Raw genomic sequence first — 20,177 nt, forward strand, 5'->3', positions numbered from 1 at the left:
GCTTTGACAGCAGCGCTTATGCCGGTTTCTCTAAATATAGCGAGAAAACACGCACGTGGTTGTTCATTTTACACTTACACCTAACAAGGTGCGAATATGTTTCTGAAACTTCCTCGGAACTTTAAAACTGACAGATCTTCCATTCACAAATGTTGGTACATGAAACAAAAAATTTACTCCCGAAGTACAAAGCAAAGTACAAAACGATCGAACTTTGAAAGTCCACAAAACTCGTATGATTGAATTCTAAAATACTGGACTAATAAGAGTGTGATGATCCAAATCCAACAGCAACATTTTTTGAAGTGAGTCTTTTTATCTCCTCACACAAAAAGCATAAATTTCAAGAACAAGGTATCTGCAGCAAAATACGCATTTATAGGCGCATACCAATCCTCTGTGGATAAACAAATTAGCAAAGATGCGATATATCCACTTTCCAATACTAAAAAGGACAACATACAGTTGCTTTGGTATTTCATCTAGTGCTGCATTGCTTCTGCCTCGCCGGACGATTCATGAGATGTGTGTCGCTGGGGAAAATTTGGGGCCTGTTGTTGATAAGGGGCTCCCCCAGGTCCCGACATGTTGGAAGTAGGTGGGGCTTGTGGCATCGTGGGAGTTTGCTGCGGATAACCTTGATTAGGCGGTGGGTAATACCCTGGGTGGTTAGGGGCTGGTGGTCCTGGATACATTGCACTCCCCCTCGAACTCGGGGGCATCTGTTGTTGACCTGTAAAATATGTTTTTTCAATGCAAAACTCTAACAATCCAAAAGATAGCCTTTACCATGTTACCATTGCAAATACAAAGGGTAACTGTAATTTTAAAATGGGTAATTTTGACACAGTGCAATTAATACATGTATTTAAAAAAGGTTGGTATGAAATGTATTCCAAACTGAAAATACTCAACGTACCTTGTACATATGGAGGATACTGATGCATTTCAGAGTGGTACTGCTGGTTTGCAGCAGCTGATGTTGGTGGCATTTGGTGTGGAACATTGTACCCGGGATATTGTTGCATTGATGGGGTCGACCCTGGGACCATGGGTGCCTGACCCTGATGGGATATTGATGAAGGAGGACCCTGTGTTTGCTGCGGGGGTTGTGCATTCATCTGGTTTGGTTGTTGACCGGCTGGTTGTGGTGGCAATTGTGTCGACTGAGGTGCGTTTGACTGCTGCGGTGGAACTTGAGATGGCTGTGTCTGTGTTTGGGAAGGAGGCACCATTTGTGATGGTTGTGCCGGCATCTGCGATGGTTGTGGCGGCATCTGCGATGGTTGTGGCGGCATCTGCGATGGTTGTGGCGGCATCTGCGATGGTTGTGGTGGCATCTGTGACGGCTGTGGTGGCATCTGCGATGGTTGTGGTGGCATCTGCGATGGTTGTGGTGGCACCAGCGATGGTTGTGGTGGCATCTGCGATGGTTGTGGTGCCATCTGTGATTGTGGTGGCGGTATTTGGGAAGGTTGTGATGGCATCTGTGATGTTTGTGGTGGCACCTGTGGTGGTTGGGGTTGCATCTGGGAAGGTTGCCCATGCATTGGTGGTTGTTGTGCCACTTGCGATGGTTGTGAAGGCACTTGCATTGCCTGTGAGGGGGTTTGAGAAGGAACCTGGGAGGTTTGTTGAGTCGAAATCTGAGATTGCTGCACTGGTTGCATCTGTGGTGTTTGAGATGGTTGTGGAACTTGCTGCTGCATCTGTGGTTGAGATGATCCTGATGATGGTGGCATTTGGGCCGGCGGAGGTCCAGTAGAGGGTTCACCATGGCTATTCTGGGATATTTGGTTGGTATTAGGAGTCATCTGGTTGTGCTGCTGATGAGGCATGGTGTGTGGAGGAGCTGGGGTTGATTGCATTTGTCCCAGAGCCATCTTGTGCTACAGAATTACTGCTTTTAGACTTACACAACAAACACAAGTTTTTATGGTTATAAACTTACATGTGCAGGGTGGTGGGATTGTGGGGTTGGACTCGGTGCTTCACGATTTTGAATCATAACCTACCAAAGAAAAAAAGATAAGCACAAACTCATGATTGTATTTGCTTTGTCTCTTTTTTTCACCTGTGGCAAAAATGCCCGCCTAAATGTTAGCTGGAATATTTTTCAGTTTTCATCATTCATGAGAATTTCTAGTTTTGCACTTGTAGTTACAAAATCGCTAATTTTTCGCACATTGAAATTCACAAATTTTCAAGAAATTGTTAATCGGGTGACAAGCTGCCATTTCAAACTTCACCATGAAGAATTACATTGCAATTCTAACGATGCTTTTCAGCTATGGGGTGCATCGACCTCTAGTGATACCTCAAATAAGTGAAACTTACACTATCGCTTGTCAGCCTAATTTAGTTAAGGACAAAAAGATATTACTAAGCCAATGCTAGTAAGGATTTATACCTGCTGAACCCCTCGACTATGTACAGGACCCATCATAACATTAGAACTTGGGGAAACACCTGGTGTAGGAGCATTTGGGTGAGGTGACCCCATCATTGGGTGATGTTGTTGGGGCAAAACATGTTGCTTTGTCTGAAAAATCAAAGGTAAATGTGATCTTTTTGTAACATTTCAACCATACACTTTTAGCATGCAAGTTCATTTATGATGCTGCCAATTAGTTTTGATTTTACCTGATAAGCTTGTCTCGCTCTGGCCTCAGCATATCGAATTTGTTCATGGAGAAAAGCTTGTCGTTCTTGCAAAAGTTGTTGGCGTTGATACTCCAATTGCTCTTTTTCTCGCTCCATGATTGTTTCAAGTTCCTCAAAATGTCTAAAAACAGCAAAAACATTTTTATATCATTAGATCAAAATTTTAGTTACGTTATTAAACACAGTAATTTTTGGGCTGCAAATAGCCCAAATGTCAGTTTTTAGTGACAGGATATCATGAAAAATTTAGTAAAACTGCAAACAAGCACTTAAATCCTCTCACTTTCTGTGACATTAAAAGTCTGAGCACTACAAAAAATAGTATGTGCTGAAACCATATTTTTATTATCACATGCCAAAATGTACAGGTATATTTCCTCCAGTTTACTGGTCCTCGCTTACAGCTAAATTTTACCTTGCTGCCTTCAGCAGGAAATCCTGTCTGTCAGCAATTAGCCTTTGAGCTTCAAGCTCTGTCTTGTGAAAACCATATTCAATGATTCCATCAATTTCTTCCAGGTGTCTAGTCCATAGGGGTAATAAACTGACTAAACTCACTGAAATAACTTTTCTTTTGCTTAATTTAACTTAACCCTGACGAGAGTTATTTATAATACAAATCAGACACTGGAATAACATTAAGAGAAAACTGTATAAAACTAAACTGACACAAAATCTCTTCTTGTCTTAAACAGCCAATAAAATGCTGAAAATCCCTAAACTGTCCTTTTTCTCAAAAAGGCAACTTAACCTCAACTAGAAGGGTGGCTTAGCACATATTGCCCTTGCATATACACTGTAACCTATTTTAAAACAGAAATATATTTCCTATGCTTATTTTGTATTGGGTCCCATATTAGCCATCGTCTTTTATAACTTTAGTCGTTTCTGCAGGCAAAAACTCATGGGTCCCTACACATGCAAAGTTGAAAATAATGCAATTCAAGAGATAACCATGAGAAAGTCGGGTGTTGTAAGGTAAAACACAGTGATCGGCACTGGGTTTAAATAATAATACTATGTAGAATAGAAACTATAAAATTAGATTCACCCCAGATATTGTTTGAAGTATGTCCTATTTAACGTTTCAAAAAACTGACCCATTTTAGGGGGCTAGTAGGGCAACTAATTGGGTTCGACACACAAACTAAAAAATATATAAAAACCACAATGACTCAATCAATAATACTGCAAAATTTCAGCCCAATCCGCCAACTATTAAAATTTCAACCACTAGAGGTGTTTTGAGCAACAACCGTTAATGTTTCTGACGTCATAGGGCTGTTAACAAGCCCCTAACTGCCATGGCGCAAAAACGACCACCAAGCAACCCACCAACGAGCAACATACAACTGGTTGCCCTTGTAACACTATTGCTCCAAAGAAATCTTTCGTTTGTGGTGCCCAGTAACATACAAATACGTTTTACACTTTAGGGGCTTGTGGGGTAAATGTTAGGACTACAGGGTTGAACACAACAATCGACAGCTATAAATGGCATACTATACAAGAAATCCAAATTTCAGCCAATTCTGACACTGTTTAAAAACTCACCCATTTTAGGGGGCTAGCGGGGTAAATACTGGGGTTATCAACAAAAACAAAGTGGGATGCACATCTACATGAATATATCTACCATCTGTGTAAATTTCAGCCAAATCCATCAAACATTTGATGGAAAAACGAGTCGGACAAACTTCGGGGGACAAATACCCATTTTAGGGGGCTAGCGGGGTAAATACTGGGGTTATCAACAAAAACAAAGTGGGATGCACATCTACATAACTATATCTACCATCTGTGCAAATTTCAGCCAAATCCATCAAACATTTGATGGAAAAACGAGTCGGACAAACTTCGGGGGACAAATACCCATTTTAGGGGGCTAGCGGGGTAAATACTGGGGTTATCAACAAAAACAAAGTGGGATGCACATCTACATAACTGTATCTACCTTCTGTGTAAATTTCAGCCAAATCCATCAAACATTTGATGGAAAAACGAGTCGGACAAACTTTGGGAAGAAACAAAAAGGAAGAAAAAACAAAAAAAACAAAAACAATTCGAGTAAAATCAATATGTGTCCCCTTCAGGGAAGGGGACCCATAATTACATTGTGGCATAACAATTATACACACTTTTATGTGATAACAATAAATCAGACAAAAAAGCAGCCTCACCTTAACTTAATTTCGAGTTTCTTCATTTGTGTTTCAACAAGCAGTGCAACAAGACTCTTAATTTTTCGTTCTTCAATTTGTGACAAGTATTTGGCTTTTACAGCAGCAGCAGATAGAGCAGCGGCAGCAGCAGTTGCTAAGTTGCCCTCAGGAATTTCTCTGTCCAGTGGCTTTGGCTTTGTAGCCTTTAAATGAAAAATTTCAAGTAATACTGTGATAAAATGTACAAATTAGATACAAATACATAGCCAGATTATAAACAATAAACCTATTAATGACTCTTCTCACTTGCTCAGTTTTTTCTTCCACTTTTTTTTCTTTATCTTCTTCTTTCCCATCTTCTTCAACTTCTTGCTTCTGGTCAGACTTGGCTTCTTCGGTGTCCATTTTTTCCTCTTCCTCTTGTTTTAAATCATCATCTTTCTTTTCAGGTGCTGTGCCAGCAATTCCACTTTTGTCTAAAGCATATTCTGGATCAACTGTTCCTTCTTTAGCTTGCTCCAACACCTGTAAAGCAAACTGCCACTTGACAAGTGTACCACAGCAATACCAGATTTCAATCAAATACTAGAAGAGTGGCTTTCTGATATAATTCCATTTTATACATTCTATACGATATTTACCAATTTACTATACACATCATTTGATCAACAGATATGATTATTTTTGTAAACAAAAACAAATGGGTCCCCACATGCGTGTTTGTGCGGATTTACGGTAAACAAATGTTGCGGTTATTTTTAGATTCTTAAGGACAATTTTTTAGAAAGCATTAACCCAAAAATAATAAAAATTTGTTCGTATTCTTTTTGCACTATTATTGTCATGTAATTACAAAAACATTAAAAAAACGTAATAAATACTTTTATTTAATCCTTTGCTTTGACCCAGATATTGTCGTCCAAGGTCGGGTTTTAAACACAATTTTTTTAGAAAGCTGTAACAGTTGTGTTACAGACACTTTAAATTAAAAAGCAATTTGCTACAAGTGTATACGTAACAAATTGTTTTTCACTTAACTTTGTTTCGCAAAACGAGTACCATTGACCTGTAGTAACCTCTCAGGGTGCACAACAACACCGTTAAGCCTAATTTATACATGCCTGGAGTATTGATTCCTAAATTGATTGTCAAAAAAACGCTGCGTTGTGACGAAAGAAAGTTCTGAACTGTGTTTGTAATACCTACTAGTTGACCTTAAGTAACCCGTGATCATGCGGCGGCCAACCTGACAACGAGCCAGTGGCGTATCCAAGGGGGGGGTTTTGGGGGTCCGAACCCCCCCCCCCCTTTTCAAAAAGTTGTGCGTAAATTAAATAGGCCAAAATCGTTCCGTTTACCATTGCGTGATAACAGGGAGTCGTTATCTCAAAGACGCGAGCCTTCAATCTCTTGTATTTGCTTGTTATCTAATCGCCAATTGTGATGTAACACAGGTTTAATAAGGAGGTTTATGCGCTAACAATCGGAAAGTTACGTTCCGGCTAGGACGCTGGTAGCAGTTTCTTGCTAAGTGGTAACTGCACTAAGTGCAACATATCAAACTGTTTTTGCATTTGAACAATGTAAAAGTGTTAAAATCGTGTAATGTTGTGTTGCTTTGATCCGCCAAACACGTAACAGTTTATCAAAACATTAGATCGATGTAAATCGAGTTATGTTATTAGGGTAATTTGTTACTTGCCAGGCACAATTTATGCCTTCTGCAGTTACGACCTTTAGTGTATTCGTGACTTTGCGCAGATTACCGCTTCAGCAAGAGATTTAGTTCTTTAGAAATTGGACCCTGTTTTTTTAAGCAACGATTTTGATTACCTGACAGTCACGCTTATTTTGCAGCTGCAGTTTGGCTGAGTAAGCTAGATAGCAGCGGCGAAATCAGAAAACTACAAAGCTTTCGCTAAACCTGTTCTTCCTATCAATTAGATGGGTAGAGAAACCGCCAATTTTGGAAAAAGTGCTTTGCCGCATAACGCGTCGTTTTGAACGACGTGTGACGTCATTAGGGATTTCCCCCCAAAAAAATTGCTGGACCCCCCCCTTTAAAAATTTCTGGATACGCCCCTGCAACGAGCATTTAAAAAAACATTTATCTTGCAAAAATGTCAAGTTTATTTTTTCATCTTTATTTTGATAACAAAGTTTTGCTTGACATATACAAAACCGAAGCACGCTTATTAGGTTTAAATTACGTCATAGGTGTAAAACCTTCGCCAAAACTAAAAATGTGAGTGATAACTTAATAAAACGACATAGCTTTGCTAAAAACAGCTGATTTCTAATCACCGAAACGACGTCTCGTAAAACGTCTGTCCGGCGTCAAGCTGAGCCCTCCCGCTATCGCAAACCAGTGAGTTATTCTCTTGGTACTTCTGCCTACAGTGTCTTTCTTGACCAAACCAGCGTTAAACATTTTACGTTTCGGGGGGCTTGTGGGTGAACCGCTGGGCAATTCGAGGTCAAACTTCCGGAGGATCAAGTTTGGATTAATAACTAACATATGTCCAAATTTGAATAAATTTGAAGCACTCTTTCTTTACCAAACGAGCGTTACAAACCAGCGTTAAAAATTTTACGTTTCGGGGGCCTGTGGGTGAACCGCTGGGTAATTCGGGGTCAAACTTCCGGAGGATCAAGTTTGGATTAATAACTAACATATGTCCAAATTTGAATAAATTTGAAGCACTCTTTCTTAACCAAACGCGTATCACAAACCAGCGTTAGACAGAAAAAAGAAAAATACGGACAAAAACAATATGTGTCCCCTTCTAGAAGGGGACCCATAATTACTAAACAATTAGTACATGTATATTTTACAAGTACACTAATAACCTGATTAACATGGGCATTGATCAAGTTTTGTGGAACTTCATCTTTGATCTGCGAAAACTCCTCAATTGCAGCTTTTGCCGCAGCGGCCGCCACTCGAGGGCTCACTACAGATGCCAGAAATGCTACAGTTGTCATGATTGGATTGCCTGACTTCGAGAAAGGTATTGGCTGCTCAAGAACAATAGGAGGTTTTTCTTCAGCTGATTCTGAGTTGGCAACAGCTGCAAGTGTTCCTGAAATAACAAAACAGGTAAGTAACCAGCATGACTTCAATTCAATTTCTCTAGTTTAGAAATGAATCAGGTAATCTAAAAAAATATGAGCGCAAACCCAACACATAATCATTACCAGTCTGTTACATCTTTCCACACTGTCAATCACACACCAAAAAGATTAACAGTGAACAGAAAACCTATCTCATTTAAATTTGTGATTAGTCACATATTAGGTAATCAGTTTAATCACCCATTTTACAGCAGTTTTACACCGAAGTTTTAAACAACTCATATAACTAGGGAGTACATTAAACTCCACAGATGGTTAAGGTATATTTTGAGCAACCTATTTTGGGAGAAATACAGTAAATAAATTAACTTGGGTAAAAAACTCAAAAGAACATCTGTGTTTTTACCTTCTATGTATGGATCTTCTATTGGCAAACGCAAAAACTGCAAAATACACTCATCTTGTGTTCGACTGCCAACATGCTCTGACACTTTGTTCCAATCATCCTGCAATTATGAAAAAAAATGCCCTTTGAAAAGCTTAAGCCAAAAGTTGCACAATTTTTTTAATAGACAGCATAAAAGGTTAGTGTTCTGCAATCGACCAACCATGTGTAGAGGTTGGCATGTCATGGGTATTTGATGTAATTATCCCAAAATTTGCATATTCTTATCATTGAATGTTATGCCACAGTTTCAACTAAAATATTTGTTTACCATGTTAAACAATTCTACTTTAGCACACACTTCAAATTTAAAAAGAATTCCTGGCTCAACAACTTGACGAATGGCTTATAAATGACCGATTTTGAAAAAGTTAATTGATATAACTATTTAAAAAATGTACCAAAACAGATACAAACTAGAATAGTGGTTTTCCTATATATTGCCAGTTTATATATACTACATCATATTTAACGATGTATCACATATACCATTTACTATATTTATAATGGATATATATTTGGCACCTACATTTCATTGGGTCCCTATCTTTTTCCTGGCACTTTATAACATAATTGTTTCTGCAAGCATAATCTAATGGGTCCCCACACATATGCATATGCGATTTGGTAACAGTATTTACCTATTTACTATACACATCATTTGATCTACACATATGATTGTTTTTGCCAGCAAAAACGAATGGGTCCCAACACGCACGTTTGTGCGGATTTATGGTAAACAAACATCCTGGTTATTTTTAGATTCTTAAGGAAAAACTTAACCAACTTTAGCCTTAACCAAACTTTAAAAGTTTTGTCCGTATTCTTTTTGCATCATTATTGTCATATAATTACAAAAAACAGGAAATAAGAACAGGAAAAATACTTTCAATTTAATCTCATGCTTTGACCTTGATATTGTCGTTCAAGGTCAGTTTTTAAACACAATTTTCCAAAACTGAAAATGTGTGTGATAACTTAATAAAACGACATAGCATAGCTGCGCAAAAACAGCTGATTTCTAATCACCAACACCACTGTCTCGTAAAACATCCGTCCGGACGTCAAGCTGAGCACTCCCGCTGCATTCACCCGCCTTAATCGTAAACAAGTGAATTCTGAGCACTCCCGCTGTATTCACCCGCCTTAATCGTAAACAAGTGAATTACAGTGTACACATATTATGGGTTGTAAAAGTAACTATTTGGCCGATTAAGGCAAATTTTTAAATACTAAACGAATAACCTACTGCAAACAATTGTTTAACATTCCAGCACATTAGGGCCTGCATTTCTGGCCTAAAACTCATTATTTGGGGGTTTAAGGGGTAAAAATGGGTGAATCAAAAAAAAAAGTTACAAAATTATTTAGAATAGTTTACATTGCACCAACCAACAAAGCATGAAACTCTCAGATTATGTACTTGGGTCAGTACAGCCGTTTTTAATTTTTTTCGTTTTAGGGGCCTGTGGGTGAACCGCTGGGTCGTTTGGGGTCAAACTTCAGGAGGATCAAATTCGGAACAATAACTAACATCTGTGCAAATTTGAATAAATTTAAAGCACTCTTTCTTAAACAAACGCATTTAACAAACCAGCGTTAGACAGAAACGAATATTTTGGGGTTTAAGGGGTGAAAATGGGTAAATCTATTTTTAAAGTACAAAATTCTTTGAAATACCTTATATTGCCCATACAACAAAGGATATAACTCCTAAATGAAGTACTTTAGCAAGTATAGCTGTTATAAAAATTTCACGTTTTGGGCGGCTGTGGGTGAACCGGGGGATCAAACAGGGTCAAAATTCACATGGACCATCTTTAGACCAATATCTATAATGTGTGTAAATTTGAAAAAGTTTGAACCATTCTTTCTTGACCAAAACGTGGGAACAAATCCGCGTTAGACGGAAAAAAAGAAAAAAAAATAAGGACAAAAACAATGTGTCCCCTTCAGGGAAGGGGACCCATAATGACCATTCACCCTACATCCTACCTCAGTGCTCTTCAACCTTTTTAGTGGCATGGAACCCTCAAGGTGTTTTGTCAAACTTTGTATAATTTTAACCAATGTAATAGGCTACACCAAAGAAAAAACGTGCATTTTTACTTAACACACCCCAAGCACACAAACAAAGTTGACTTCAATTAAACGATTCACTGAAATGCATTGCCATGTTAAGCTACTTGTAACCGTCGATTTTAGATCCATCTCGCAAGTTTGCCAGAGTGCATTAAGGCTGTGTTTATTACATCACAATTGATGAATGGTGCAACCAAGGTTAACTAGATTGTACAGGCGAGCATTGCTGATCGCAACAGTGATATTGTTATGAATCAGATTTGTACGACAAACCGGTGCGAATCCCTGAGCAACCCTTAAAGATCACAGAACCCCTGTAAGGTTAGTACGGAACCCTAGGGTTCCGCGGAACCCCGGTTAAAGAGCCCTGTCCTACCTTATACATTTCCAGCCCTTCTAGTAAAAGCAAAATCTCTTGATCCGTCCATGGTTTAGCCACAGCGGCTGCTGCGACAGTTTTTGCTTTTCCCATGGCAGCCTTGTGTTGTGAGGCATAGACATCTGTACGCAAACCAAAATTGTTACCAATTCCGCTGTCCAAGCTACCTGGCCGCTCTTCCTTGGGTCTTTCCTGCAAATAGTTTTACAGGTTTACACCAAACTGGATGTAAGTTTCTGTAGTTTAATAAACTTATGCAAACATATGAAATAACATGTGTATAACTGTATTTTGTATCATTTTGTTATTTATCATTTATATATTTGTATTGGTGTCTGTCATTGACAACACTGCTTGCTATTAGGCCCTGTTAAGCATGGAGTTTAACAGTTGTTACTCATCCTTATGTATTCAATGTGGTATAAGTCGGAATTGTTATGCAGAAATACAGGCTCAGTTTTATCACAAAAATACTGTACATACTTTGTCAAATTTAGCCATAGCCTGTGCTGCATTAACTGGTTTAGCTGGTGCGATGGGTTGCAGGCCTGATGGGGTGTCAGCTATTATGTGAAAATGAGAAGTTGGGGGAGGACCCATTATTGATGGTTTTGAATCTGGATCAACCTGATAATTAAGTAGACCCCATTGTTCCAGAAAAGCATGGACTCTGAAAACAAAAGTAATTGTTTTTGCTATAGCCCAAACAGCAGTTTTTGGTATGTGACCAGTTTACATAAACTTTTAACCTTATTTGATAGTGTTTATATTTATTTTATTTTTGACTTTTTAAGAAGGTTAATGATACTCACTAATAACAGGGGTACAAACTAGAACTATTAAAATTAAATGATAAAATGCATATACAAGCTGCACAAGGAAAAACAACCAGACAAGTATATCCAAAATATGTTTCCTTTAGAAAAGGACGTACAAAAAAGAGAATATGGTAAGACAGAAAATTTGAAACAAACAAACACATAGTTTTATTAAATTTAAAAAAAATGCATAATTCATTTTTAAACGCATTTCTGACTAGCAACTAAATTATTCATAACCGAAATGGCCTAAAGTAAAATTGATATTCTTGTGGGGGTTTTGGACTTAAATAAAACAGTTAAACAATTACAGGATTTACAAACCGTGAAATCCGAATACATCTAACATTCAAATGTGCAGTTTATGAATTTTAGCTAAGAACTCATTTTGTATAAGTCAATTACCTTATTATTGCACACACATCCCCAGCCAAGTTTCGACGACATCCAGTAGCACTCAGATATTCCATTGGGTTTAGCCTGTATGTGTCAATCATGAAGTTGCGATATGCCAAATATATCTCCGGCGTTTTTGAGCGATTTTTACCGTTGAAGAATTCTGGCAAAGCCCTGGAGGCAAAAAGTACATGACACTGTCATCAGGCATTTCAACTGTAGCAGTTCTAGAAGAAGCTGTCTTTTTTTCATGATATTATTAATTGATGTATAAAATCAACTTAAAAAAATAACAATTTGTAATTATTTGTAAATTATAATTTGTGGCAGTGTAACTTAAAAATGTAGTTTGTCCACAAACAACAGTTTTACCTTCTTTCAATGGCATGTATTGCATTGTAATCGAACCAAGCAGAATAGCTTGGAATTATAATATGGTGAGTTTGCTCTGTTGCAATCTCTTCTGCAGCATTGCCTACAAATAACACTACTGTTTTGCAAAATATTTAAATTTCACTTTCTTGCCAGTTAAAACTAAAAACCACCACAATAAGTTTAAAAACACACCAAAGAGGTGTAATTGATGTTTAAAAGGACATTTAAGACTCTCAGACCATTAGAAAAATCAGTGCAGTAAATCCCTGACATTAAGGGAGAATCAGACTTAACAGAACAACACAAAAAACTTGTGGTAGATTCCTTCAGCTGATTGCCTAAAATGTCAGGAGCTAATTGCATTCAGTCCAAATGCCTACAGTTTACATCACAGAGTCTTGGAATGCCAAACTTTCAACACTTAGTAGACAACAGCAGAGCATAGGAGCAAGAGTGCACTCAAAAAAGTTATCACATCAAAAATGGTTCACATTTTTTTATTTAATTTCGAACTGTTGATGTCTCAATAATTCATACACTTTTTTCAATTTGAACAGTTATTACCACATGTTTAGATTCAAAAAGTAAAATGACATACTTTGTGAATGGGAGTCTGTGGTCATTTCAACATCATTTGTATCATGGTCATCTGTGTCCCCAATTTCTTGCAAGCTTCCTCCTTTGATTGGTTGTGTGTCAATATCTTTTTTCGAATACATCTAGAGAGAAACAACGTCTGATCGTTATTACTTGTATATTCCATCACCTTGTTAATTGGAGAAAATTTACAGCTACAATAACTTGCTGTAAAAAAGGTATCACAAAACTTGCTTATTTACATGTTTAGGAACAGCAATTTCTTCTACTGCTGGTACTGCAGCAGGCTCATCCATTTGTTTTGTCAAATCCTCCTCATCTTCTTTCTTCTTTTTCATTGTTGCTGGCGTTCCAGGACGACCTGTTTAATAATAAAACAATGCAATTAAAATATAAACAACATTTATATCGCAAAGTTAAAAGAAAATGGTTTGAATTGTAGACATTACCAGTCAATAATTATGCAGCAATCAAACTGACAAACACAGCTTGATTTTTGAAAATTTATATCATATGACACTGCACAAAACTTAATTTAGTACAAAAACAGGAATCTAATATTTAAATAGCAACTTTGCTCTCAGTCATGAAATGAAAAATCAGTGGCACTTTCAAAGCAAATGTAAAAGTGACAATCAAGATTCAGAATTCAAATCAAAAAACTTGTTTTGAAAGTGAATGCTTGCTCACAGTTAAACATTAAACTTTGAAGCCAGTCAGTCCAAATGCCTAGTAACATCATTGAGCAATTTCACCACCTAGTAAATGTATAACCAATGAATTTTTTTCTCTTCACAGTCATTTTACATATACCACCGGTCTGTTTATACAATTTTATTGAATTTTTCCCAAACATTTTTAAACAAGGGTGATCTATTTATACCCTACATACATTTGGATCAATATATTTATCAAGTCTATTTATAATTCACATATATCTGTAAGCAGAAACATGGCAGTTAAGGGTGCACGATACAAACATACCTTCAAATGGTTTACATATCTAACTTGATAATAATTATGTGAAGCACTATCAGGCATAACAATAAAAAATGGTTACAATACCTTTCTTGTTTTTCTTTTTCGGTTCTGGTGAGGGTGACTTTTGTTTAGAGCGTTTTTTGGTGAGTGATTTTCGTCTATCACTGTCAGAGCTCAATGGACTGTCAGCCTTTCCTGATTTGCTGATAAAGCCTAAAAAGATAAATTGTGATTGATTAAAAACTTACACAAGGTAGTTTAGAATCATGTAAAAAAATCGCTTGATACAATTACGCTGTTTGTGAAAAGTTAATAATTGTAGTACAAACTTACTCATTGTCAAATGAAGTCACTTTTGGATTTAATCCATAATTCAAACAATATTTCCTAATCTTTTTGCAAACAATTCCAGCTCTGTTTTACAATGACCAACAAAACGATTTTATTTGGTTATTGTAACAAAAAACACAACAAATCAAATAAAGCATTTACACTTCAATTTCAGAAGTGTATAAAAATGTCTGCTTAGAAACAGTGTCATTATTATCGGCATGAGGACATGAACAATATAGAATAATTAAAAATCAACATCTCCTTTGCTAATTTTGCTGTGAAGGCTAATATTTTGTTAAACAAGAGGCAAAAAGGAACAGTTGCTAAAGCAAACTTAACACCCCAATCAACTACACTCAATCATGAACAACTTCCACAAATTTGATTTTAGTAATTTAGGTAAAAAGAAACGTGGCAACTTTCAACTAGTTCCAATGCAAAAAAAGAGACGTAAAAAGTACATTAAATATTTTCCTTTAGGTTACATATTTGAAAAAAAGATCAGTGCTTTATCATATTTCAACCTGAAAACCCAAAAAAAGCGATGCAAAAATGAAAAACGACCCACTTGGCCTTGATTTTCCTTACAGGCTTACACCAATACTGAACTGCACAAAATAAGCCCGCGTTTTTTCATGCCCCGTCGAGTTGGGCAACTTCTTGAGGCAGCCACGATGGCGACGTGCGCAAGAAAAGGAAATAGCACGCGCACACACTTGCAAATCACGTGATCAAATTGTTCAACAAAACGCGAACAAACGCGCGGCCGTAGTTTGTGCGCAATCATGCATGAAACGTTCTTCTGCCTTTTGTGGGGAAAAAGTAGCGTTACATTGTTAGAAAAAACTTGTTTGTTTCAGTTTTAAATCCGTGGGTTTTAATTTTTACATATCGGTAGGCTTCTTACTTGATCAAACAACTGTCCTAAACTTTTGAAATTTAAATTGTCTGTTCATTTTCTTCAGGGCGACGTAACAAAACAAGCTGACTACAACCGTATTAGACATTTTTCATATTTAGCCTGTACATAATAAAATGTATACTCCCGAAAGAAAAAGGAAACTATGGTAAACCAATCCAACAGAGTATCGTTTTGGATTATCTGTTTCAGACTTTACTGAGCCCCAAAAAACACAATACTACACCAAACTTTCTGAAATTTACTGCAAAAATTTACCTGTGTTAGTCTTTACGCATACTCATGCTGTAAGTGCTGCAACAAGTATGCTCTAAACTGAGCTGATATAAAAAATGCTTTTTTAACATTTATTTGGTTATTGGATGCTCAGTGCATTGTATGTTTTTTTATTGTCAATCATATCTCATTCCAACATTTTCTTGCCATTTTTGTCTGCCTTTTGGTGGAACACAGACCGAAAAGTTATTAGAATACCAGTATTTAGATACGGCTAACTAAATTTTTTGTTTTTAATTGTTATTGAGTGCTACAATTTCAGTTTTTGTTTTTGTCATTGATTTTGATTTTTGTTACATGCTTGTTCTATGTGAGTAAAACATTTGCTCCAAGTATATAACAAGACCTTCTTGTAGCTCTGGCATTGCGCTTGACTTATGTCATAAGTTGCACTTTGGGCACAGCAAAATTTCGAATATTTAATAAGTTCAAAATTGAAGAATTATTGATGGACAATCAAGCTGCCAGCTTACTTATCATGTATTGGCTCATGGCTGGATGCTTTTATATTGATTTAAAGACACTGAGCCATCACTTTGGTTCCCAAGGAGTTGATTGGCCATATTAAAACAAGTTCTTCTTGGGTTAATGCCCAGCTGTGGCATCTAAATTCAAATTTGGCAAAGCATAGCTTTTCAGATAGTTACTCTCAACATAGGCGCCGAGTGGGCGTTTGTAAAGCACAGTGGCGGCCACCGTGGATATTGTGGTTTGTTTGTAGCGGTATCGTACGAAACATTGTAAAATCTGAGAAAAATCAGGAACAATTTTGCTTCTTAACAAGCGTGCTGGCGAAAAAGCAGCAAAAAACTGCAACCTGTTTCGATTAGTGCCTTGTTTATGAGGTCAAACACACAATTGTTGCCAGTGAATGTTTGGCCATTATTGTGTACAATTCGATTGTGCTGTAATAAATGGTTATTTTAGGTGATACAAAGCAAAACAACATGACAAAACATTTTTTTCAGTGTTGTTTAAACTCTTAGAAACAACAATATTAGCAAGTGAAAAATTGTTTTACTATTTGACACATTTTAGTTTAGTTGCATGTTGCATCATTCGACAACTCAGGGCAGAAAAAATCAGAGTTTTTTGACAAATTACTCCCAAATTGACTCCATCACATTAGCAACAATAAAGAAAATGGTACTAAATTTAACCACAGCAAATCTGACTAATAGTGTCATGAAATATTGCCATCAAGATTTTAGCTAATGTTTCTTACCTCTTCTTTTAGCTTCTGCTGGTTGTATTAACTGGCCAAGGCTTGTCACCTAAAACATGGTAAACATTATTTGCAGACAAAAACTGTTCTAATCATTAGCCTATTCATTAAAACAGTGGTACGTAATACCACATCCGGAAATTGTTTAAGAATTAAATATATTTTGTTTGGCTAAAATTTAAGTACCAAAATGGGTTTTAACATTTCGTTGTGTTTTCACTTCATGTAACATTTAAACAAATAACAAATTAGATTTTTTAATTGCACAATTGGTGTTCTGTGGCTGCTTCAGCATTAAAGAATTAAATTTTGCAACACTGGAAAACGAAAGTTTTCACTTCATGTAACATTTAAACAAATAACAAATTAGATTTTTTAATTGCACAATTGGTGTTCTGTGGCTGCTTCAGCATTAAAGAATTAAACTTTGCAACACTGGAAAACGAAAGTCAATGAAGGATGAAAACTCTTGGCATGGCATTGAACTGTTGTAAAACCACACCGCCATCACAAGAAATTAAATCTTTTCTTCAGGTAAGGGGATCCATAATTAGGCAAAAAAAAATAAGCATTGATTAAAGCAATTTATCTGAAAAACAAATTATGCATTGCTCATTTTTTGTTTTTATCTACACTGGATTTCAAGATTGTGTAACATTTGTATCTTATATGTGGCCAGTCAGTAAACACTCTTGACCTTTCGCTTGAATAAGCTTTCTTTACCAATTACCTGATAATCCAGTTCATTCATCCACTCATTGTAGGTGTCTAAATCAAGAACCCACTTCGCATGCACGTGATAGAGTCGGTGTTCCTTTTTATGTTCATAAATATGATCACTTGGAGACTCTGATGCTAAAAAATTATTTAAACAGGCATTATTTAAGGTGAGTATGTGTTTACACAGAAAGCAAACAGACAAATAATGGTTAAATCATTTTCGCTTCAACAGACATACTGTACAAAACTGGGAAACATATATTATATGTTATGGTACTGGCTAAGCAATTTACAACAAAAACAAACACGGAATGAGAAATAGTTGTATCTCATATTATCTTCCATACTTTTCTTTACATCTTTATTATGTTCATAAATATTAACTAACAAAACTAAATTGAGCACACCAAATTGTACAAACTTTTAATGTATACCCATTTATACTATCTGCAATATCTTCACCCTACACCGCCCAACCCTAGGAAGAAATATGAAACATCGAATCTTGTTGCATAACACACACCTACCATACCTTTTTCAAACCAACAGACAAAAATGTGCAAAATCAGTCATGCCTTTAACCATGGCAAACAAAGCCCTGCAGCAGGGAAATTCCCTAACCTGGTATCCATGTGTCATAGCTGTCTGGGAATCCCCAGTAGTGAACCAGACAAAGTTTGTCTCTCTTTTGCACGGGTGTAATATATTCATCTTCAGCACTGAAGGAATGTGGTATTGGGTGTACAATGTGTGTTGCTGACTCTGTGTTGGTTGTTATTGTTCCCTGGTGGTCGCGCACAATCTCAGCCAGCCGTGAGGTAAATTTGTCAACAAGGTCTGCATAAAATTGTCCAAGTGAATAATAACGTATGGCACATGCTGTTTGCACTAAATGCAGAATCTTTAGCAATCTGTATTACATTACTTGAGAAATGTGATGATATGGTATTAATGAAAACAAAAGGTTGTGAGAGTTATTCAATCATGTACCAGGTCTTTGGAAACTTTAATCATACCAGGCACCTTTTAAAAATTATAGTTTTAAATTTTATTTAGGGCATTACCACTTTAAATCCAGAAAATTTATTTTTAACAAAAAACAAATCAAAAGAAGTTAAATAAAACACTAATTTTTTTAGTGGCACAATCTAACCTGAAGAAAAATAAATGGTGGGTCGTACTAGCACCCTGTTTTGAATCAATGTCTTCTCAATCATCATAAATATTTCCACATTACGGTCCATTCTTGAAGGATTTTGAAAATCAAATCTACGCAATCCTTGTTCAGATTTGTACTTTAGAAGGGCACCAAGAATGTGACACAAGCCTCCACCTAAAAAGTTGCCATTTTTATTAACAGGCACAGCACAGGTGTGAAGATATATTAACTAACAAACACATACTTTATTACCAATTTGAAAAAGTTTCAAACGTTCTTTGGTTTTAATATCTTTTTTGGATAAGTTAGAAATTTTGAATATTTTGATGAAAGCAAACAACAAAAATCTACAATTTTTACCAGCAGAAAAATCATTGCAGCACTTAATTGGAATTTTCGTGAGTGCTGGAGACTTTTGATTTTTGCCAAAGGCATCTTCCTGAAACTGAAGCAACTGGAAGCACAAATTTGCCAGATACTTGTTTGTTGGAACATCAACCTACAAAACATATGAAAAAGTTTAAATTTAATGTAGCTTTGTCTACATAAAAATGAACAAGTATCAGGCAACGAGTAAAAAGTGGAAATACAGTAAACCTCGATTAATCACGACCTGACAGGAAACCATTTGTTAGGATCAGGCTAAAAAACGGATTAACCGATGTCAGTCTTAGTTTCATTCTTCCCACATTAAAAATCATTTGTACCTTGAGTTTTGTTTAAAATTGGCAAAGATGCAAATGGACCAAATCTGGTTTAATTGAGTTTACTGTACTTAAAAATACATTTTACATTATAAGTACCACAAACTATAGTTTTAACACACAAAGTTAGGGGTTATTTTATTTTTACAGCAAACTTTAACCAATAAAAACTAATAGAAGGTTAGGTTCCAGGAGTAAAAAAGAAAAAGTCATTTTTTTATATTTGGCACCTGGGGATATTTTTTTGAATTTTTTGTCAACCAAACACGGACAGGTTCAAACAGTTCAATTGTGTCCAAGGATTCATAGAACTTTGCATTAGGAGATCCATCTTTCTTTCTTAGTGAAACCATCCTAAAATACCTTATGTGCAGACACTAACATTTCAATCTGCAAACCAAACAATGCTTTTAATTTTTCTGTAAAAACACTACAACATACACAAACAAATGTCCAATCTTGAAAACATTTAACTATTACATATCTGTAAAAATAATACTCCACAGACCACATCCAGTGCAACTAGAACAAATTCTGTATTATAATACTTTAAAAAAAATCTATCTCTGGATTCTGGAATCCGTGATTTAAATTACTGAATTTGGCTCAATATAAAATTAATTATGATTAGTCTAATTTTTTCTCATAGAAATAGGCCTGTTTTGATTACTATAAACCCATTTTTTACAGATCATCAGTTTATGACTTTATATGTCAACACCAATGTAAATTTTCCAAAGTCTATTGTAAATTGTCATAGACATGTAGGCAAAAACAATTAAAGATTTCAAAAAGATAATGAAATGATCTTTATTCGAAAGCAACATACCATAATGATAAGCGAGTATTACGAGTTAAGATTATTTT

The 20,177-nt window shown here is 36.2% G+C and overlaps 1 protein-coding gene across 2 annotated transcripts; it reads right to left on the reverse strand.

The window, feature by feature from the left end:
• Window positions 1-156: 156 nt before the first annotated feature.
• On the reverse strand, window positions 157-19,696 carry LOC145219336 (SWI/SNF complex subunit SMARCC1-like). 2 transcript variants are annotated; one of them, XM_080086714.1, is made up of 22 exons: window positions 19,541-19,696; window positions 18,967-19,105; window positions 18,601-18,780; window positions 18,069-18,284; window positions 17,458-17,582; window positions 16,728-16,776; window positions 14,059-14,187; window positions 13,236-13,354; window positions 12,995-13,115; window positions 12,394-12,496; window positions 12,031-12,195; window positions 11,291-11,477; window positions 10,805-10,999; window positions 8,308-8,407; window positions 7,677-7,909; window positions 5,133-5,351; window positions 4,845-5,029; window positions 2,644-2,785; window positions 2,411-2,542; window positions 1,952-2,011; window positions 920-1,889; window positions 157-733 (listed from the first exon to the last, which is right to left on the reverse strand). In XM_080086714.1, exons 1-22 carry the CDS (start codon window positions 19,661-19,663, stop codon window positions 483-485), a joined length of 4,143 nt encoding a protein of 1,380 aa, XP_079942840.1. In that variant the 5' UTR covers window positions 19,664-19,696; the 3' UTR covers window positions 157-482. The 2 variants fall into 2 exon arrangements, with proteins under 2 accessions (XP_079942840.1, XP_079942847.1); XM_080086721.1 differs by lacking the exons at window positions 16,728-16,776; window positions 17,458-17,582; window positions 18,069-18,284; ... (1 more) ...; window positions 18,967-19,105; window positions 19,541-19,696 and adding an exon at window positions 14,308-14,417.
• Window positions 19,697-20,177: the final 481 nt, after the last annotated feature.

Source organism: Phallusia mammillata, chromosome 1 (assembly GCF_965637545.1).
Source record: "Phallusia mammillata chromosome 1, kaPhaMamm4.hap1.1, whole genome shotgun sequence".
Lineage (NCBI taxonomy): Eukaryota > Metazoa > Chordata > Ascidiacea > Phlebobranchia > Ascidiidae > Phallusia > Phallusia mammillata.

Coding starts and splice junctions, on each gene's coding strand:
- LOC145219336 (XM_080086714.1), bottom strand. CDS start 19,663: ATGGTTTCACTAAGAAAGAAAGATGGATCTCCTAATGCAAAGTTCTAT. Junction 18,285..18,600: donor CACCATTTATTTTTCTTCAG/GTTAGATTGTGC, acceptor AATTTTATGCAG/ACCTTGTTGACAAATTTACC. Junction 734..919: donor GTATCCTCCATATGTACAAG/GTACGTTGAGTA, acceptor CATATTTTACAG/GTCAACAACAGATGCCCCCG.